Genomic DNA, 22573 nt, shown 5'->3' with positions numbered 1-22573 from the left:
AGGTGATGGGCAGCCAATGCAGATCCTTTAATATGGGGGTGATATGGTCCCTTCTGCGGGTATTGGTTAAGACCCTGGCCATGGCGTTTTGCAAGATTTGTAGTGGTTTGATAGTGGAGACAGGAAGGCCCAGGAGAAGAGAGTTACAGTAGTCCAGTTTGAGCATGGTCGCCTGAAGTACTGTCCGGAAGTCTTGAGTGTGAAGGAGGGGTTTTGAGTTTTTTGAGGATATTTAATTTGTAGAAGCCCCCCTTAAGGAGAGATTTGATGTGGGGTTTAAAGTTAAGGTGTTGATCTATGAGTACACCTAAGTCTCTAACTGATTGCAGTGGGGTGTGGACTATGGCTGTGTTGTGTAGGGTGGGGTGGGGTATATGTTCTGGGTGATTGGCGATAATAAGAAGTTCTGTTTTAGATGCGTTTAGAGCTAGGTGGAAGTTAGATAGTAGGGAGTTTATAGAGGCTAGGCAGGATTCCCAAAATTGCATAGTTTCGTTGATAGATTTTTGAACGGGGATTGAGGATCAGCACATCATCTGCGTATCGGAAGAACTTTAGGCCTAGGTCAGAGAGCAGATGGTATAGTGGCAGGAGATAAATATTGAAGAGGGTGGAGGATAGGGAAGATCCTTGTGGGACGCCTTGATTGATGGGGATGTGTGAGGATTCATAGTTTCTATGGTTGAGGTAGGACGAGAACCAGGATAGGGCTGTGTCTGAAATACCTATCTCTGTTAAACGGGTGATTAGGATCTGGTGGTTGACAGTGTCGAAGGCTGCAGAAATATCTAGCAGGGCAAGTAAATATGATTTTCCATGATCCATGCCCTTGAGGATGGAGGCTGTCATTGATGATAGGGTTTCGGCGTTGCAGGCTTTACGCAAACCAAATTGGGATGGGTGTAGGATGTTATGATCTTCTAAGACATCAGTAAGCTGAGTGTTGATTACCTTTTCAAGGATTTTGGAGATGAAGGGCAAATTGGAAATAGGCCGGTAGTTTGCTGGGTCAGTGGGGTCGAGGGTGGGTTTTTTGAGGAGTGGCTTGACGATAGCAAGTTTAAGTGGGTCTGGGATAGTTCCGAAAGTGATGGAGCAATTTAATTCAGCAATAGGTTTGGCAATGGTGGAGGGAATTGAGAGGAGGATTTTTGAAGGGATGGTGTCTGAGGTGTGGGTAGCAGGTTTTATCTTTTTTAGGACGGATTCTATCTTCATGGTTGAAGTGGGGACAAAGTTACCAAGGTTGATCCTCTTGTCATTGGGGAGCGGAGTGGTGGGAGGAGGCTTAGTGGGGAAGTAAAGGAGAATGTTAGCTATTTTATTCTTGAAGTACAGTGCTAATTCTTCACATTTGTCACTGGTGTTAGTCTCATTGTGTGTGGTGGGGGTGGAGTGTTTGAGTTTTGCAACGTAAGCAAATAAGACATTCGGGTTGAATTGATAATCATGAATTTTTGCTGCGTAGAAATCTCGTTTGGCTTGAAGAATGGCTTGGCAGTATGTGTGTAGTGTGTTTTTGTAAGCAGCTTGAAGTGATGGGGAGTGTTGTTTACGCCATGCTCGTTCTTTAGATCTTAAGTTTTGCTTTATCTTTTTTAATTTAGCTGTGTACCATGGATTTTTCTCTATTTGTGTAAGGGGAATTTCTTTGTGGACAATGGGGCAGGTTTCATTGGCTACTGTAGAGGTGAGATTATTCCATGATAGTAGAGCAGAGTCTGGGTTAGAGAGGTCGAGAATATTGGTTGCTTTATCAAAGGCTAGAGTAAGGTCCTCTGTAGAGCATGGTTTCCTGAAAGATAGTTTTACTATGTTTTTGTGAAGCGGGAGAGGGGATGTTGGTTGTGAGGAGGACATTGATGAGGAAATGGTCGGACCATGGGACTGGGGTAGGTACCGGTGGGTTGGGCGCTGTTATCTGAGAGTTAATGAAGAGGAGGTCAAGGGTATGGCCAGCTTTGTGTGTGGGCGCGTAGATGATCTGTCTGAAGCCCATGGCTGTGAGGGTATCTAGTAAGGTCTCGCAAGCGGGAGTGGCAGGGTGGGTATCCACATGGAGATTGAAGGCTCCTAGTATGACAGTGGGGGTGTCAGATTTGATATTGTCTGCAAAGTATTCAATGATGGGGGAAGGATCATGTTCGAGTAGGCCTGGGGGGGCATAGATGAGGCAGATCTGCAATGCTTTGGATGTAAAAAGTCCTATTTCTAGTTTTGGAGGGGGATGGGATGTTTGAAGTTTAAGCTTGAGACATTTTTTGGCAGCCAGGAGCAACCCTCCTCCTCTCTCTTTAGGTCTAGGGATAGAGAAAATATAGGTTTGTGTAGGGAGTTGGTTTATGAAGACATGATCTGTGTCCTTTAGCCATGATTCAGTGATGGCACAGATGTCGGGATTGGAGTCAGTAAGTAAGTCATGGAGTATTGGGCCTTTTTTTTGGATGGATTGAGCATTAAATAGGGATAAGGCTAGTGTGGTTAGGCCCAGGAATTGTGTGAAAGGTGAAATCATGATGGGTATTAGGGATGTACGATGGTTGGGGGGGGTGTGGGCATATTGGGAAAGGTTTATGTAGGGAGGGGCGGTGACGACTAGGGATGGTGAGGATGCACATGGCGGCACGTGAAGTGGAGGGAGGGCAATACAGAGGAGGGGGAGATATAATGGATCTGCTGAGGAGTGAAATTGATGCAGATGAATTAAAGCAATTAAACTGGTGAGGACTATACAGAAATTGGTAAGGTATTTAACAGAGAAACAAATAACATCAGTAGATTCCAACAAAATGACTCAAGGGAGCCTTGGAGCTGGAATATAGACAAAATAGTCTCACTTGCTGAAGTAGGCTGAGAGGTACGCTGTGAGGCAGTTGTTTGGAGGGGCAGACGGCACAGCTGAGTCAGAGCTGTGTGTATTACTTGGGGCAGAGAGGTGCCAGGATGTTGGATGTTTAGAGGGTCAGACACTGTCCTGGAGATTACTGAAATTGGAGGTCTGAGCTTAGAAAGGGAGCGCACGAAGGGGCACACCAAGGGGCAGGCCCCTTAGGTTGCACTTCTTCGTGCGCGTGGCCCCGCAGAAGCGAGCTCTCTTTTAAATGTTGAAGTCCCACCTCCCAGGCACTGACGTCTGAGTTGGCACGGCTCCCCACCTGTGTGTGATTGGAGGACTGGTTGGAGCTCGGGGGGGGTTGCTAGGCTCACAAATGGGGTCGCAGCGGCAGGGTCACGTGGTAGTTCACGATGGTAGTTCCTGGAAGACATCAGCGGAGGTGTCCCGGACCGCAGGATCAGTAGAAGGAAGAGGGCCGCAGACAAAGGGCTCGTACCCAGAGAGGGCAGAGCTGGTAGCGTGAGCCGGCTGGTGAGCAATAAAAGGGATTATAATCACACAGTTCCATTACATGTCCCAGTAGTAATGACCTGAGAGACTACCACAGTTGAAGGATAATTGATACAAGCAGATTAAAACTGAAAGTTGTATCAGTCTTACAGTAGTCATTCCTGCCCAGATTTATGCTGGTCATAATTATAGAAAAATAGCAGCTTCTGAACATCAATTTGAGGAAAGTTGTGGAAAGCACTGATACAACATCCTCAAACTCGACAGTGTTGCTGTTTTGAACCCTGGTCAGACTACTGGTATTTCATGGATGAAGTCTACATATGAATTCTTCATAGCTGCTATTTCAACATGACTGCATTTCATCTTGTGGGCACCATTTTGGCCTTAAGAATTTTATTTTTTTTTGAGACAATATTTTTGAATTGTAGGACTGTCTCTTGAGTCCTTTAAGAGACAAAAGGAATTATAAGAGGGGCATTAGAAAGCTACAGGACAGGATATCACTCTCTCCCACAAGTGGAAGCCCCATTACAGAGGTTTTAGACTGTAACTGATGTAAAAATGTAAAAAAAAAAAAATACAATAAAAGATTATTATGAGGGGCATTAGAAAGCTACCTACTTGCTAAAGTAGCTATTAGCTACCTACTTGCTGAAAGCTATTAGAAAGGGGCATTCGCTATCCTCATCTTGAGGAACCAAGTTATGTTATCCTGTCTTTTCCCAACTACCTCTTGTTACCCCCTCTCCCAGTTTTGATTTCCCTGTTAAAATGTAATTTCCAAGCTTAACCTGTTTACTGTAAACCGGCATGATGTCCACAACTAATGCCGGTATATAAAAATGTTTAAATAAATAAATAATTGACAACTTAGGGTGGTGAGAGAAGAAAAAATTTAATTTTGTATCAGAAGCTGGAGGTATAGCAAAATGGAAGAACGTGAAGTTGCAGAGCAGCTTAAGATATGTAGTGCAAAATTCAAATTAATTTCTGTTAAAATACTATGATTAATATATATGGTTATATAAAAAATACAAATGTGAGTACAGTAAATGCGTGAATTACCCTTCATCTTAGTGCAGTACTGTGTGTTTGGGGAGGGAGGATGGCACTTAGTCCTGACTTGAAGCAAAGAAGTGTGAGAAACAATAAGGCACTGTCAGTAGAAAAGTGACATGTGGCTTTGGAGAGATACTGAGATCTGGCTTGTTAGAAGAGAACATGATGATCGAGACCTGATCAGTGGCACAGTTGAACAAACCAATGATATGAACTGGGCAGGAGACAGCAGCTGGAAGTTCTTCACCATTAATGCCTTGGGATGTGTGTGTGTATGTATGAAAAAATGTATATCACAGGAAGAGTATTATGTCAGAGTGCTTCGTTTAAAGTGGAAGAAAATTAAAAGATTAGTACTATTGGCAACTTCGTTTAATGTCTCTAAGTGCGATCTGGCCTGGGCCTGTATTTTAGAAAGGAGGAGCAGAGGTGATATGATACAGACTTTCAGATACTTGAAAGGTTTAATGATCCAAAGACAACGACAAACCTTTTCAGTCAGAAAAAAATCAGCAGAACCAGGGGTCACGATTTGAAGCTCCAGGGAGGAAGACTTAGAACCAATGTCAGGAAGTATTTCTTCACGGAGAGAGTGGTGGATGCCTGGAATGCCCTTCCGGAGGAAGTGGTGAAGACCAGAACTGTGAAGGACTTCAAAGGGGTGTGGGATAAACACTGTGGATCCATAAAGTCTAGAGGACGTGAATGAAGAGTGGGTGGCTCGCAGGAATGACAGCTACTATCTGGAGGTAATACCCTTATTCAATAAACATACACACGGTTGATGCGACTCCAACATTGCTCTAAGACTCCAACATTGCTCTAAGCTTCAACGGCAAGAGGAAATGTGGAAAAAAGGATTTGCATTCACAAAAAAGCGGGGAGTAGCTTGCTTGTTACGGTGGTTACTACCCCAAACCAAATAAGCCTGATACTTCACTTTCAATGCATATCCAGCATAGCTGTCTGCTTCAACGGCAGGGGAGAAAGGCTGATACTTCACACATTTCCAGCATAGCTCTCTGCTTCAACGGCAGGGGAGAAAGACTGATACTTCACACATTTCCAGCATAACTCTCTGCTTCAACGGCAGGGGGAATGAAGAAAAGTGGATCTATATTCAGACAACAACCAACAAGGACTGAATTACATAGTCTGGGTAAACAAATAAGCATGGGTGTAGCTTGCTTATTGCGGTGGTTACTACCCCTAACTAATTAAGCTAGATATTTCACTTAGATGCAGTTCCAACACTGCTCTCTACATAGCTTTCTTGTATAAAGTTACCTTCCACACTGTTAACCCCTTGCGTTTATATGGATTTGTCATTATTCTTCTAAGTTTGAATATTATCTATAAAACACTGCTGCTAATACCTATATTTATATAGCGCTGTTGTGAACTATTGTTGAATGTGAACCGATGTGATGTTACTAAACGAATATCGGTATATAAAAACCACAAATAAATAAATAAATCGTGGGGGTGGAAGGGAAATAGAACCAAAAGGTTACTAAGAGCCAAGAGTAACAGATAAGTATGAGGAAAAAAAAAAGTGCGAAACTTGCTGGGCAGACTGGATGGGCAGACTGGGCAGACTGGATGGTCTTCTTCTGCCGTCATTTCTATGTTACTATGTTTGTTCTTTCTATTTCATCTGACATCGAGACTACCTTGGGACTTATTTCCATCTATTTACAGGCTATTAAGAGCTGGCTCACAGCAAATGAATTAGTGCTAAATGTAGATAAAAATGAAGTAATTAGAATTAGTATGTGTGCCTCATCTGTTTTCCCATGAAGTTTTAAATTTGAAGGATGTTCTATGCCAGTCACAAATCAGGTATGAAATTTGAGAATTATTTTTGATTCAGGTTTTTCATATTGAGCTTTTTATATAAAGTTTGTAGTACGGAGCTCTTTTTTTCAAGCTTTCGATGCTCTGGAAGATCAAACCTTTTTATTAAGATTTTTTATTGATTAAATCAAAAAAATGCAGGCATTCAACTGCCACAAGCATTATTTTAAGAAAAGGAAAATGTCAATGTATTTGTTACACACTAAAATTCAAATAAACTTGAACATTAGGCCAACAGTTTAGGGAAGGAGTGACACAAAAGAGCAAAAAAGAAAAATTTAAGGAAAACAATTCTAAAGGAATTAAGGACCAGTACAAGATGAAACCAGTAGTATTCAGTAGGTCTATCGTCTTCTACAGGAATATTCCCTGCATTGACGGGAGAGGAATTAGAAGATGTGCCTACTACAGTCTTGCCATATAAGGATGACAATTGAGATGATTCAAAGAATATGTACTGCATCACCCTGAAACTTAATGAGACATTTACATGGATAGCGCATTACAAAAGTAGCACCCATCTGTAACAATCAGTATAAATAACAATTGCCTCCTTTTTTTGTGTTGACCAAGCAACATCAGGAAATATACAGAACATCACTATTCTTAGATTTTTTTTTTTCTAAGCAGAAATTCCCAGTCCAACGCTAACTGACCCAAAAGAGTTGCAGTTGTCAAGACCTCAGAATTTGAAGTTTCCAAAATTTGAGAAATATTAGTATTGTCCAAGGATTTAGATGCTTGTTGATCCCCAGCCCCCAGGGAAAGTAATATTTTTTTTTAAATTGGAGGAAAGGATTTTGTGGAATTCTAAGAAACACTGTGACATACATCTTAAACACAACATATATGGTGATATTGTTCGTACTCTAGGAAAATTAATACAAGATTTCTATTTTTTAACCATATTTTTTAAATGTTAAAAAAAACCAAACATGGAGACTCGTATCAATAATTGTTCATTTGCTTCAAGCTATTTCATACGAATTTCCTACATTTCAACTTTCGGGCCAGTTCAGCTGTTTAAGCTCTTGCATCCAGAGTTTTCAAAGAAACTTTATGAAATTGTTCTAAAAGCTGTGCTATCTGGGAAGATAACAAAAGCTGCATAGCTGCTGTTGCCACCTAGAGAGTAGAAAAGACAAGTTTCTGGGCATTTGAGGATATATTCCTGATTGCTTGAAAAGTTTTTATCAAAGTTCCAATCGCTTTTCCCAGCGATTAGCTTAGGTCTCCTCTCTTCCCTCTGTTCACTGCTTCCACTATTGCAAGATCCTTCCCAGCTCTTCTTCCCTCTAGCAATGCAGTTGCCTTCGCATAATCTGCAGGTGACCATACCACATAGGAAAGGTCTTATCTCTCTGGCACATCTAGGGTTGGGGGGCGGGGGGAACACTCACTTCAGGGGATAAGATGGACATTTCAGGGAAGGTTGTTAAGTTGTCCTCTATAGGCACACCATCAAACGAAGACATACCCAAGGTCATTTCAGACACCTGCCTGGCCACAAAATTATTCATGGAACCTTGAATCATTGCTGACACATGCCTCGAGTATAGAAGAATAAACCCAGGTTTTGTCCTTTCACTTAATCACTGTAGTACAGGCTCGGCATTTTCACGGACAAAACATTCATGGCTACTACTCTTTCTTGACACTTCCATATTTTTTATTTATTTATTATCAGAACAAAATGACTTCCTGAAAGCATTGATTATTACAGAGCTAGACTATTGTACTGTAATAAATCTTGGTCTTCCTGCTTCCACTTTGAAAGCCCCACAGGTAGTTCAGAATTCTGCTGAATGCATGTACTTACTGGAAGTAGTCCATTCAGTCATAATACTCCAATACTCTGTGCACTGACTGGCTTCCAGTCAAGTGGAGAGTTAGATTCAAGGTATTGACTTTGGTCAACAAAGTCTTGAATAGTGACATACCCCAACCTATTAACTCCATGCTCAAGTTGTATAGGCCTCAGAGAAATGTAAGATCATCAGGCTACTGTTTCTTGGATGTATCCTCAGTGCAAGTTATAATACTGGCAGAATCGTGCAATAGACTTGCAGTCTCTGGCCCTGAATTTTGGAACCAACTACCAAATTTGTTCTGCAAGGAACCTTGTCTGAAGAAATGTAGAAATGCTTTGAATATATATTTGTTCAAAGAAGTATTCATAGAAATGTTGTAACATCTTTAACTCAGCCCTAGGATGTGTACATTTGAGAATATAAGCTATCCACATTTTATTAAGGTGCTGTCTTTTTGTGGCATTTCTTGTGAAGATAATTTTTATGAATCTTATTTGTAAATCACTTAGGGGTAGATTTTCAAAAACCGCGAATAGGCGTACTTTTGTTGGCGCTCCAGGCGCCAACAAAAGTACGCTGGATTTCAGTAGATACGCGCGTAGCCGCTGAAATCCGGGATCGGCGCGCGCAAGGCTATCAATTTCGTATAGCCGGCGCGCGCCGAGCCGCGCAGCCTACCCCCGTTCCCTCCGAGGCCACTCCGAAATCGGAGCGGCCTCGGAGGGAACTTTCTTTTGCCCTCCCCTCACCTTCCCCTCCCTTCCCCTACCTAACCCACCCGCCCGGCCCTGTCTAAACCCCCCCCTTACCTTTGTTGGGGGATTTACGCCTCCCGGAGGGAGACGTAAATCCCCGCGCGCCAGCGGGCCGCTAGCGCGCTGGGACGCGATCTGGGGGCGGGTCCGGAGGGCGCAGCCACGCCCCCGGGCCGTAGCCCCGCCCCCGGAACGCTCCCGACACGCCCCGAAAATGCGGCGCGGTTCGGGCCCGCCCCCGACACGCCCCCTCCGAAAACCCCGGGACTTACGCGAGTCCCGGGGCTCTGCGCGCGCCGGTAGGCCTATGTGAAATAGGCTTACCGGCGCGCAGGGCCCTGCTCGCCTAAATCCGCCTGGATTTGGGCGGATGTAGGCGAGCAGGGCTCTTAAAATCCGCCCCTTAGAATATAGGATAATGCAGTATAAAAATATTGTTAATAAATACAATATCATTTATTATATGGGACTACATCCTGAAAGATTTCCAGTGATAAAAATTAAACTGTGAATTTTGTTTTTGTCTGCCAGAATTTAACAAACTTGCAGGCCGATACAGTACAGTGTACGCCAACGGAGCGCACTGTTAACCTGCCCTTGGACGCGCGTTTTCCCTTACCCCCTTATTCAGTAAGGGGCGGAAAACGCGCGTCCATCCTGCGGCACCTAATAGGGCCCTCAACATGCAAATGCATGTTCAGGGCCCTATTAGGTATGCCCGCGCAATACAGAAAGTAAAATGTGCAGCCAAGCCACACATTTTACTTTAAGAAATTAGCGCCTACCCAAAGGTAGGCGCTAGTTTCTGTCGGCACCGGGAAAGTGCACAGAAAAGCAGTAAAAACTGCTTTTCTGTGCACCCTCCGACTTAATATCATGGCGACATTAAGTCGAAGGTCCCGAAGAATAAAAAAAGAAAAGAAAAATTTAAAATGGGCCGGCGGCTGTCAGGCCGAAAACTGGACGCTCAGTTTTGCCAGCGTCCAGTTTCCGAGCCCGTGGCTGTCAGCGGGCTCGAGAACCGACGCAGGCAAAATTGAGCGTCGGCGGTCAAACCCACTGACAGCCGCTGCTCCGGGTCAAAAGGAAGCGCTAGGGACGCGCTAGTGTCCCTAGCGCCTCCTTTTGCCCGTTTCTACCGCACCACCTAATTTAAATACAGAATTGCGCGCACAGGCAAGTGGCCTGTGTGCGCGCTGGGAGAGCGGGCATTCGTCTGCTCTCCCGCGGACTTTACTGAATCGGCCCGACTGATATTGAACATGGCAAACTATGTGTAGTTTCCTAATGGCTGGAAACAAAAAAAAATTATATTTAAAGCACTTTTTTCAACTACAGAAGGAGAGAAATAGCTGCTCTCATATGCTCTTCTATCCATGATTTAACAGAATATTCAAGAGAAGTGTGAAAGCTCAAAGTTTCCATGTGACAAAAATAGATATAATGTGCTAAACACTCAAAATACTTGTGATACTTTGGGAGTAGCCCTTGGCTTGGGAGGATATCAAAGCACTCTGGACTTTGGATCTTTTCTTCACAGAATAAATTTTATTTCCAGCAGAAAAATTAGCAGAAAAACATTCTGCTTTAACTCAGCAGCTTTAAATCAAAACACAGTCATAGCAATCACAAATAATCAGCATAGGGTCTGCCTTCTCTTCTTCTCCAGGGACCTCCTCCTGAGCTTGCTATTTTACTCCCCTGCTTAGGGAAATTCCCTGTGACCAGGAGTCTGTTCTGGCTTCACCTTAAGATACACCCGGATTAGATACTGGGAACTGCTCCCTTTAATGAATTTATTTTATTTATTTATTTAAACAATTGATGGACCAGCTTGTTAAGGTTCAAAGCGGTTTACAACCATGTTTTTCTGGGGTTCTTTCCTGTATATGCTTTCAGACACCCTCCCCCTCAGTTCAGTCTTCATAGGTTGAGCGCATGCCTGTAACAGGGATACCTCTTGGGGTAGGAAGTCAGCAGTGCTGTTTTCCTTCCCAGCTCTGTGTCTTGTGGAAGGGCTGAAGGTGGACCGGGCTGGTAACCGGTCCCTTAAAGTTTTCTAGGGCTCTTTCCTGCATACTCCTTCACTCACATTCACAGCACCGAGCTTACCACTTGCAAAAATGTATTATTATTAATGCGGAGCTAGGGGTATTGGACGTAATGCAACTCAAAAGAACAAAGTCTGTGGCACTTAATAGATCATTTACCCAAAAATCTGAAATTTGTTTTGCATATGGTAGACTAGGTGCTGTGAATGTGTTTTGAGTGTTGTGTAGCATTTTGTTTTCAAATCGCTTCTGTTTTCTTTTCCATCTGGTGGTTTTTTTATAAATAGTTCCCCTCTTTTTTGATAGTGTTACAAACATAGATATTACATTATTTATGAAGATTTCAAAGTTGTTTGCCTCATTGACAAATGAGATAAAAAAGCAGCAGTTAGAACTCCAAAAAAGCAGTGATATGACTTCAACAAAGCCAAAGAAAATATGGGAAGGCCAACAGCATAATGACCTTGATGGCTGTGCTTGGGACAGATATGAGAAGAGGGTTGAGAGATTAGCTGGAAGTTCCAAGGGGATGTTTGGGGTGCATGTGTGAATTTTATATGCACATCTACCAAAAGAGGATGAGTTTCAATTGGGCAGACCTGATGAACCATTTTAGTCTCTATCTGCCATAATTTACTATTTTATTTATTTAGCTTTCCCCTTTTCATTGGTAGCTCAAGACAAGTTACATACAGGTAAGGTAAATATTTTCTCTGTCCCAAAAGGGCTTACAATCTGTATCTGATTCAATGGTGGATGAAATAACTTGCCCAAAGTCACAAGGAGCATCAATGGGATTTGAACTGTGGCTTTACTGGTTTTCAGGCTGCTGCTCTAACCACTTGGCTGCTACTCCACTCCTAGCTAAACTGAGAAAAATTATTTAAGTTCTAGCTGAGAAAATAACTGAACCAGAAAATCATATTGAACTAAATTAATTTCACGAGAAATAAAGAAATTGGAAGCTACATATTGAAAATGAGAGATAAAACAAAGTCTGAAGAATATTCCTGAAGAAATGGAAGAGAAACATGTAAAAGAAATAGCATAGAGATGTGTTCATTTGATTTCTTTAGGGTCCAATGTTTTCAAAATGGAGTGTGTCACACATCCTGCAGAAAGCTAGTGTACAATACTGTTTGGATTTCCCCTTTAGTAGAATCAGCTTGGAATGGTTTACAAAGTTTGGGACTATATGATAAAGGAAATGTCAACCCTCCAGGGAAAAGAGAAGTTCATTAAGATGGAGAAAAATTCCTACTGAAGATAAAAAATCAAAAAGACTTGAGTTCCCCTGAACACTGCAAGGCAATATGGTTGCGGATGAAGTTTCCGTGAACTGAGCAAAGATTTTATTTGCTAGTGTACGAACTGTAATGAGTTAGAGTATTAATTTTATAATTAGCTGCATTTGTGATGTATGCTTTTTTTCTGCTAAAATTGTTTAAATATGAATATTAAGGTTTCAGGATTGATTTAGGCCTATATTTTCTAAAACACCGCGGCGTCATGAATAGCGGGGGGGGGCGTGCGAAATGGGCAGCGAAAAGGCTCCTTAACTTTTCGCCACCCATGCTGTCTTCGCGTCGCCCTGACTCCGCCCCTTTTTAGCGATCGCATGCTAAAAAGGGGCAGAATGTCCCTTTTCGTGTGCGCTAGCTTTAAAAAATGACCCCCTTAGAGTAAAAATGAATATTTATTTATTTATTATTTTTATATACCGACATTCGATCTCAATTGAGATAGCACACCGGTTTACATTCAGGTACTATAGGTATTTTTCTATCTCCAGAGGGCTTACAATCTGAGTTTTTGTACCTGAGGCAATGGAGGGTAAAGTGACTTGCCCAAGGTCACAAGGAGCGACAGCTGAACTCAAACCCTGGTCTCCTGGTTCATAGTCCACTGCTTTAACCACTAGGCTATTCCTCCTCTCTATACTTGGAAGGGTGGGGTAGAAGGGATTATGGTCTGTTTTTGTGGGTTTCTCTTTTAGGAGAATTTTTGTGGCTAGTGAGAGGTAATTTATAGGTTTTGCTGTTTTTAGTTTTTTTTTCTGTTTGGCTAAGCCAGTGAGATGTAAAGGAAAGAATTATTTTTTGTTGTCCTGTGCTGGGAAAATTTTTTGGGAAAATGGGAATATAAGTTGAAGAAAATGAGTGCAAGTTTGAGTGTTTTTTATATACTGTCATTCCATGTGAGAATCACTAGTTCACAACGGGCAGATGTCCTAGGTCCAGGAAACACATCTTGGTAAAGATTAGTTTAGGATTAGAGAGAAGATATAAGCAAATCATATTTGTCTGTTTTTTTTGGGGGTTTTTTGTAAAGATGCATGACTATGATTCAAATCTAAACTTTTTAGGGACACAACAGACATGGCTGGTACTTAATTTGGAAAGGTTTCTTAAATGTCAGTGCTATTAATATATTATATGCTCCTAGTGGAAATACAAAATAACATCTGATTTCAGTTTTCTGTGACACTAACTGATAACCATTCTGGCACTGTGTTGGTATTAGAAGATTTTAATTTGACTAGGGGCAAGCAGGATGTGTAATCCTCCTGCTGTCCTTGGAGAACACTGTTAAAAATAAGCAACTTATTCATTAGTTCAAAATCTAGCTGTTTATACTAAAGGCAGGTCACATACTGTAAGAGAGTGGGTGATAAAGCTTGTGTTTAATTTCTGCAATACTTCAGTCTGTTAGTTGCAAGTACATATACCAGATAAAAGATTACACTTCTTAATGAAAAGTGAATCAAATCCTATGTAAGTCAGATCTGAGTCCTCATATCATTGAAGCTAAAATTGGAATAGATCATTCCTCATTGGTTAGAGGTTGGTGGTTTTCACTTGAATGTTTTAGGCTATGTTGCTTGCCTATACAGAGGCTATTTAGTGTATATACCAGTACAATGGTATTCACTCCCTGCCCTTGAGGGCCACCAACAGGTTGGGTTTTTAGATTATCTCTAATGAAGATGCATGGGAAAGATTTCCATGTAGTTCTCAACAGTGTATTTAAATCTATATCGTATTCATTAGGGATATCCTGAAAACCTTCATGTTGGTGGTCCTAAACGACTGGAAATTACTACCATTGAACTCTAGTATTTTGTACTAAAAAAAACTATTGAGATGTGCATTTCAGATCATGAATTGTGGGAGGAATTTGAAGACTGGGAAGGACAAATGTAGGAAGGGCAGGTGGGATGGGACAGGAAGTACTGTGAAGCAACTATAGGATTTAAACTGCTGAACTCAATTATACTCCCTCAAGAAACAGTTCCCACAGTCTTGTCTCTTATAGGAATTAATAAAATACTGAATTAATAAAGATAAGGAAAATTCCCATTTTATAATTTAGTAGGTCTAATATAGCCAAGATCCAAATAACTATAAAAGTTAAAACACCAAAATAATTTTGTGTAAAGATGGAGACAGTTAACCCCATGAGCCTTCTCAGTATGTGGCAATTAGGTACAGCTCTTTTCATTTTATATAATTGCATATGAAGCTAAAAATATACGACTAGTGTTGCTAGGCTTATGTAAATATAGTCTATAGTTGAGTTTTTCCTAGAAACACATTTCCCTATGTATAGCTTTAGCCTATTGGCTTAAAAATCTTGGTGAATTTTTTCTGGGAAGAATTGAAAGTGAAAGGTACTGTGCCATTTTCTACCTTTAAACCTTCAGGTTATAGAGACAATTAAAAACCTAATAAAACATCTGAATAAATTATAAGATATTCTTTTGATTTTTTTTAAAGGCAGAAGTTATGTTTAATTTGGATTAGATATTTTCCTTTTGGTAGTTGGAGATAGTCACTTTTACCACAAAAAAAAGAAAAGGTATCAAAACAAATTTAAAATAACAGCAGTGATGTGAGTTCTAGCTGCTGTCAGTGTATTTTAGATGGTGATCAGGCAATATCATTTATTGATATTGCAATTTATATAAGGCCAAAAGCATAATTATATAATATTTATGTATGCATCTTAACTGAACAAATGTGAATTTTTAAAAAATTAAAAATTGGTGCTTGTGAAGTCTGATAGTTATGGGGGTGCATGGTCATAGTAAGATTACAGGCCTGAGGCCAGTCTCATACTTTACTTAATTGTTCAGCAAGAAGATATTGACAAATTGAAATCAAACATTTATCAAGAATATTTGTTTTAGCTAAATTTGATTGCTAAGACAAATGCTGAACAATATTTAGGGGACTTTTCATTTTGTATAAAGAACCACTAGAAGTTGAAATGATTGCTAAAGTATGCATATATAAAACTTCTTTTTTTAGGAAAGAATATCCTCCTCATGTTCAGAAGATTGAAACCGACCCTATTAGACTATCTCGGCCCAAAGGTCTGGGTAAGCTATTTCTACAACTTGTGGTATTTTAAAACAATGAATTATATAATATAAATATGTATTTCTTGTTGATATTTCTACAAAGACAATAGTTTTTATCCAAAGGATACCTGGCTTTTACTGCTGAAAACTTTGAAACTTGAATTTTGCCCATTTCACTTTTGTCTTGTCTCCATAATAAGGATCAACACCCAAAATGCAGTAGCTAATTTTTCTCAGTGTGATTAGCTGGTTACTTGGCAAGTTAAAAATAAATAAAAAAGACCCTTCCTTTTTTGGTAATATGTTGCTTTTGTTGTTGTACAACAGTTTAAAGCTTACATTCTGTTTGCATGAAATCTCTGGCTGCTTCATTTTGCATTGGGCATAGTCATGGTGCTTTCTTTCCTCCAGGATCAAGAAGGAGAGCGTTCTTAGATTTTAATTACCCAGGGGCTTTTCTTGATAAGATTGACAGTCAAGGAATCGCCAGCTCTAATAAATCAATGGCTGGTAGGCCTGGATTTGTCAATAGACACCCTAGGCCTGTGCCTAGGGAGGTAAAGATTTGAGGGGGGGGGGGGGGCAGTAGGCTTCCACCTGTACTGAATCACTCAGCTGAAAATAGCCCTCTGCTTCCTGATCTAGCTCCTCCCTTCCCAGGCAGTATGCAGGGAACAAAATGGGAGGGGGGGGGGGGGTGTGAGCTTGAAGCAAAGGGGAATCATTTTGGTAAGATCAGGAGGAACTGAATGGGGATAATTGGGGGTGAAGCTGAGGAATGACAGTGGATCAGATGGGGGAAGAGGGGTGGTGTTTGTTTTTGTGAGAGAAAAGGTATTGATGCTGGTGTGTGTGTACCCACTTCAGAGGACAGAGAGGAGGACTAGGACCTGAGCACAGTATGAATTCCAACCTCCTATCCTTTCCCCTCTCCCACCTATTGCAATTCAGGTTCTCCTTCGATCGCAGATTCTATCCCCCAGATCCTGGACCCCTCCCCAACATATTATTTATTTATTATGTATTTAGAGCTTTTTTATGCCGGCATTCATGATACAATCATATCATGCCGGTTTACAGATAACAGGGGGTGCAGTAACTTCGTACATATAACAAGTGCATAAGAAACAAAAAAGTTACTATATAACAGGGTTGCTAGAACTGGTGGAGCAAGGAGACAATAATTAAAGAATTTATACAGAAGTAAATTATTTATATTGAGCAGTATTTACATTGTGCAGCAATGGTCTGTTAATGGATATTAGACTCGGGAAAGGCTTGCTTAAATAGCCAAGTCTTAAGCCTTTTTCTGAATGTTAATAAGCATGGTTCCAGTCTGAGATCAGTTGGTAATGTATTCCAGAGAGAGGATCCCACCGTGGAGAAGGCCCGGTTTCTGAGTGCTAGATGGTGTGTAGATTTAGTAAGGGGGATAAGCAGGGAACCTCTGTTGGCTTCTCTGGGTCTGGATGATGTGTGTAGTCTAAGGGGGATTTGGAGGTTGAGAGGGGCTTGGGAATGGATGGTTTTATGGATGATGGTGATGGACTTGTGTAGAATTCTGAAGTGTATTGGTAGCCAGTGTAGATTTTTTTAGAATAGGAGTGATGTGGTCTCTTCTTCTGGAGTTTGTCAGGATTCTAGCTGCCGCATTCTGGAGCATCTGAAGTGGTTTTATGGATGAGGGCGGGAGACCTAGCAAGATAGAGTTGCAATAATCTATCTTGGAGAATATTACAGCTTGTAGGACTGTTGTGAAGTCATGAAAGTGTAGGAGTGGTTTCATTCTTTTTATTACCTGTAGCTTGTAGAAGCAATTCTTGGTAGTATTGTTGATAAATGTTTTTAGATTCAGGTGATTGTCTATTACTACTCCTAGGTCTCTTGCTTGTGTGACAATGGTGTTAGATGGGGCACTTAGCGGGGAGTTGCTGTTTTCGGGAGTGATGAGGAGTTCTGTTTTGGCTGAGTTTAGTATCAGGTTTAGGTTAGCGAGGAGACGGTTGATCTCTCAGAGGCAGTTTTCCCAGTGTTTAAGTGTTTTGGTGATAGATTCTCTGATGGTTATCAGAATTTGCACGTCGTCGGCATATAGAAAATGTTTTAGTTGTAGGTTGGTTAACAGTTGGCATAGAGGAAGAAGGTAAATGTTGAATAGAGTAGGGGATACGGAGAAACCTTGAGGAACTCCTAGCGAGGAATTGTAGTGGGGGGATTCTTTATTATTGATTCTAACTTTGTAACCTCTGTTACATAGGACTGTTTTGAACCATGTGTGGGCAGAGCCTGTTGTTCCAATGTCAGATAGATGATTGAGGAGGATGGTATGGTTTACAGTGTCGAACGCCACCGGCAGGTCTAGGAGAATTAGTAGGAAAGGTTGTCCTTTGTCCAAACCCATGGTGAGGTGGTCTGTTAGCGATAAGAGTAGGGTTTCAGTGCTTAAAGCCTTGCGGAACCCATATTGGGAGGGGTATAGTATTTCTTGATCTTCTAGATAGTCCGAGAGTTGTGAATTGACCAGTTTTTCCAAAATCTTTGCTACAAAAGGCAGGTTGGAAATTGGGCAGAAGTTGTTTGGATTCTTGGGATCCAGATCTGGTTTCTTTAGTAGTGGTTTAAGAGAAGCAATTTTTAGGGCATCAGGGAAGATTTCTTGTGTTAAGGAACAGTTTATGATGTCTGCTAATGGTTTGGAGATGGTTTCAGGTATTAGCAGAAGGAGTTTTGATGGTATTAGGTCGAGGGGATGGGAGGGAGGTTTCATTTTCTTTAATAGAGAATGGATCTCTGAAGCGGTGGTAGGTTCGAACGCATCCAGCGAGTTTCTTTTGTTGAGGAGGGAGGTAGGAGCTAATCGGTGATGTGGGGCTAAGGGGCAGGAGGGTTAGGAGATTGGAGATTTTGCTTTGGAAGAATAGGGCTAGTTCATCGGCTTTGGCTTATGCTTGTTCATTAGGGATAGGTGGAGTGTTAGGTTGAGTTAGTTCGGATACGTAGGAGAAGAGGGCTTTTGCGTCGAAGGTAAGGTCGTGAATCTTGTGAGCGTAGAAATCCCTTTTTGCCTTTAGGGTTGAGTTCCTGTAATGATGGAGGGTGGATTTGTAGGCGGAAAGTGTGTTGGGGCAAGGAGTTTTGCGCCATTTGTTTTCCTTTTTTCTGAGGATTTGTTTGAGTTTCCATAGGTCATTAGTGAACCATGGTTGTCTCTTTGGGGAATTTGGGTTGAGTTTTTTTGTTGATAGTGGACATAATTTATTTGCTATTTCCTCTGTGATATTGTTCCATGATGATAAGGCTGAGTTGGGATCTGAGAGGTTTAAGTGTGGAAATCTTTAGCCAGGTGGATGCTGAGGTCAGCAGAAGAACAAGATCTTCTGAAGGTAAATGAAGATTGAGGGGAGTGAGGGTTACGGGATTTAGATATTGAGGGTGGTGAGGGTTACGGGATTTAGATATTGAGAAAGTAGCGGAGATTAGTGAGTGATCCGATCAGGGGACTGGTGTGCATGCAGGAGGGGATGAGTGCTTGATGCCAGAGTTTATGAAAATGAGGTCCAGGGTGTGGCCTGCTTTGTGGGTGGGCTCATTGATAATCTGTTGGAAGCCCATGGCTGTAAGTGTGGAGAGTAAGGATTCACAGTTGGTTGTGAGTGTAGTGTTGTCAACATGTAGGTTGGAATCTCCTAGTATTAAGGCGGGGGAGTCCAGGTTTGTGTTTTGCAATTAATTCTACTATGGGGGAGGCATCTGAGTCGAGGAGTCCCGGTGGGGCGTAGACTAAGAGGATTTGGAGTTGGTCTGTTTTGAAGAGGCCCATTTCTAATTTTGAATCCGATTTTACTGGAAGTTGGGAGACTGTTCTTTTTTGGATGCTAGAAGGAGGCCCCTGCCCCTTTTCTTTGGTTGTGGGAGGGAAAAGAAGTTGTACATCTGTGTGGGGAGTTGATTTATTAGGGCTATGTCTGTTGGTTTCAGCCAAGTTTCTGTTATGGCGCAGATGTCCGGTTTGGCTTCTAGGAGATAGTCATTGAGGATCAGAGTTTTTTGGTGATGGATTGTGCGTTGAATAGTACCAGGGAGAATAGAGTGAGACCTAGGAGTTGGGTAAGAGGTGAAATCAAGATCGGAATGAGAGATTTAGAAGAGCGTGGATGGTATTGCATTGTTGCTTTTCCTATGTTGTAGAAGTTGTGGTGAAGGATAGGGATTGGGAGTCCCGGAAGCATTATGATCTAGTTGTGCGGTAAAGGATGGGTTGCGTGCTCGATTTTTGCTGGGTGAATGCTGGTAGAGGCTGGAAGAGGCTACTCCCTTCCCCATCCCAGACCCTCCATCCCCCTCTCCCTCCTATCTCAGATTCCTGAATTCCCCCTTTCCTCTACCTTCTCTATATCCCATTCTCCCCACCCCGATTAATTTCTTTCTCTCTTCCCTCCATCCCCAGGCCTCTTTACTTCTTATACTCCTTCCTTCTAGCCCCAGGCCTTTCACCTTCTCATCCCATTCCTAGTCGTCCTCTTTCTTCTCTCCGTCCCTGATCCTCTTACCTTCTTCTTTTTTGCCCATCCCTGAGATCTCATCCCTGTACTTATACTTAAGATCTCCAATTAAAAAGTAAATTATACAGATACAAGCAAGGATGGAAAATTATTTCATTTTTATAATATGAAAGATGTAAATATTTGCCAATGTGCTTCAGATTTTTCCAGTTATTGCTACAGAATCTATGCCTGAGCTGCCACAGCAAACTGGGACTCTGCCTTACACCTCCTGCTCCCTGTTGTCTGACCTTACCCAGAGAGTTGGGGGTGGAAGAGGGGATGACACAGCAGCAACAGTGCCTAAGGGTGGCAAACTCCTAAATCCATCTCTGATGGCAGGGGAAACTATTCAGGCCCAAAGACAGTGAAATACTTTTTAGGTTGGGGACAAGACAATGAAAATTGCCATCAACTCTGCCCCAGCGTGGTGGAGTGAGACAAGTGTTGAACAGGAACCCCCACACAAAGAAATATTATGTTTAAATCTTTTTTATTAAACAAACATGGAACAGTAGAAAATAAGTCTGAGGAGAGGCCAGCTCTGCACCCTCCCCAGACTCTCATACAGAAAAATATGAAACATTTGTTTTTTAGAGTAAATTATCCTCCCCAAAACAAACCCTCTGACCTCCCAGAGTCATGTACATCAGCAATAGGCCATAACAGACCACACTATAGCTTCTTTTCCACAATCAATTCTTAATCAACATATTGTTTAAGATCAAACTTCTGGCTTGTGAGGATAAGCTTGGCAGCACAAACATAATACTCCTGCATACACACACACACAAGAAAAAAGACAAAGGTTCAGCGACCCCCAACATAACACCCACCCCACCCCCACACAAAAATAAACCAGGTCCCTCGTTTCTCTCTTCAGCCCTTCCTCTCTTCACTCTGTCACCAGCCCTCTCCTATCCCCCTTTTTAGCACTCTACCTCTCACCCAGTCTTCTCTCCCCGATTTTGTTTTTCCCTGTCTCCAACCTCTCCTCCATCACATGCCCCTACTTTTCCCCTCTCCGTTCAGTCTCCCTTATTTTTTCCTACTTCTATCCATTCCTCCTCTTCCTGATCCCACCCCTCTCGTTCTTTCTCACTCCACCCCTCCCCCTATTCTCCAGGTCTCTAGCTTTCCCAGTTTTCCCCATAAATTTACCTTGCAAGACTCCTCCCAGGTTTCTTAGAAGCACTAAGCAGCAGCAGCGAAGGCAATGCAGTTCCGAGCAGCAGGAGTAAAGGCAGGTCTGACGGCCACATCATTGGCGGCAAAGGCAAAGCCACAGAGGCATTCATGGAGCGGGATGCCAGTGGCCAGTGGTTGGTGTTCCACCTTCATGGAGCGGAAGGATGGAGGGCTGCCATCTCCAAAAAAAAAACAAAAAACAGGGGTGGGTAAGAGTATGGGGCAGGGGTGTGGCCTGCTTGTTGCAGCGGTTGCTACCCTTAATTGAGCTGGATGTTCACTTGGATGCAGATCCGGCGCTGCTCTCTACATTGGTGGTGGGGTAGAGGGGAATTAGGGCTGGAGGGTACTGGAAGCCAATAGTAACAGGTGGGTGAGAGAAAAAGATAATAAAAAAAAAAAAAAAAGATAAAGTGCGTAGCTTGCTGGGCAGACTGGATGGGCCGTTCGGTCTTCTTTTGCCGTCATTTCTATAAAGGAGGGCAAATCAGGCGACTGCAGTGGTTGCAGAGAGGGCAGTTCTGCAGAGGTGGGAACTAAAGGAAGGGAGGGCAGGTCTGTTAGCCGCAAAGGAGGGCAGACACAGCATTATCACCAGTGACAGATACATTTTCTGGCTTCTGGAGGATTAAGGATAAGATTAGTACCATGTACCAAAATGTTAGTCTTCAGTGCAGGAAGCCTTTGTTATCAACCAACTGTAGAGGTGCCCATTTATGATTCTGAAGCATAAGTATCTCTTTTTGATAGCACTGGTAAATCAGCATTTATTTAGTGAATGTCTGTACCAATTCTGCAGGCATTTTGTGTTAAGTAATCTGTATTACAGTTGCCATGTTTGAGATGCGGTGATTCTTAGAAAGTATTAAGATACTCCTAGTCCTTGGAGTTTGCTCGCTCTTCTAGAACAGTGGTTCTCAACCTTTTTTCTGTCGGGACACACCTGACAGATGGTTCTCACATGCGTGACACACTGACCCATGATCGTCACAGGGCTAGATGTAAATGTACAGTTTGCATCCACGGGAACCCCCCTGATCCACAATAATGGATGTAAAGCAGAATTATGACATTCCCCGTTCAACTCACTCTACAAAAAAGATATTCTGGTTCTGGTGTCATCTCAGTAACAGCAACTCAAACTCCTTCTACTTTCAGGCTCAATAGCCCTACTTATGAAAAGACAGCAGTTTACCACCAATGCATGTCCTCTTGAGAAAACGCAACAAATAAGACTGATAAAACACTTACATGCTAGTAAAATATCTCTGTAACAGACACAGATCCGACCTAACATACTCCCAGGATCTGTAGTAATGCACATAAACTAATCCACACACAGTTACACCTGTATTATGGAATACACTCAAACAGGAGCAACCCTATCTATGAAAAGGCAACACTACAAATATTAAATCAGGCCCTAAAAACCAATACACCTCTTATTAGGAAAACAGAACTAGCAAGCAGCTATAGATCCCCACACAGAAATAATTGTAAAACTATACTAATAAGCAGAATAAATGTTTCACAACAACTATGAACAGAATAACATCCAACAATTAAAAACTCATAAAAACTATTAAAAATTCTCCAAAC

At 41.9% G+C, this 22573-nt stretch overlaps 1 protein-coding gene across 14 annotated transcripts in view; it reads left to right on the top strand.

Annotated features, from left to right (window-relative positions):
- SENP6 (SUMO specific peptidase 6) overlaps window positions 1-22573 on the top strand; it is a 448534-nt gene that overhangs the window by 167515 nt on the left and 258446 nt on the right. For 11 of the 14 annotated variants that reach the window (XM_029595591.1, XM_029595593.1, XM_029595590.1 and 8 more), the window contains one exon: window positions 15193-15263. In XM_029595591.1, the coding sequence (XP_029451451.1) occupies window positions 15193-15263 (71 nt within the window). The remainder of the gene's footprint in view (window positions 1-15192; window positions 15264-22573) is intronic. The other 3 variants (XM_029595592.1, XM_029595594.1, XM_029595589.1) reach the window with 1 other exon arrangement.

The sequence above is a fragment of the Rhinatrema bivittatum genome, chromosome 3, assembly GCF_901001135.1.
Source record: "Rhinatrema bivittatum chromosome 3, aRhiBiv1.1, whole genome shotgun sequence".
In the NCBI taxonomy this organism is placed as follows: domain Eukaryota; kingdom Metazoa; phylum Chordata; class Amphibia; order Gymnophiona; family Rhinatrematidae; genus Rhinatrema; species Rhinatrema bivittatum.
The sequence above is the reverse complement of the archived record's forward strand: the minus strand, read 5'-3'. Positions and strand labels throughout refer to the sequence as shown.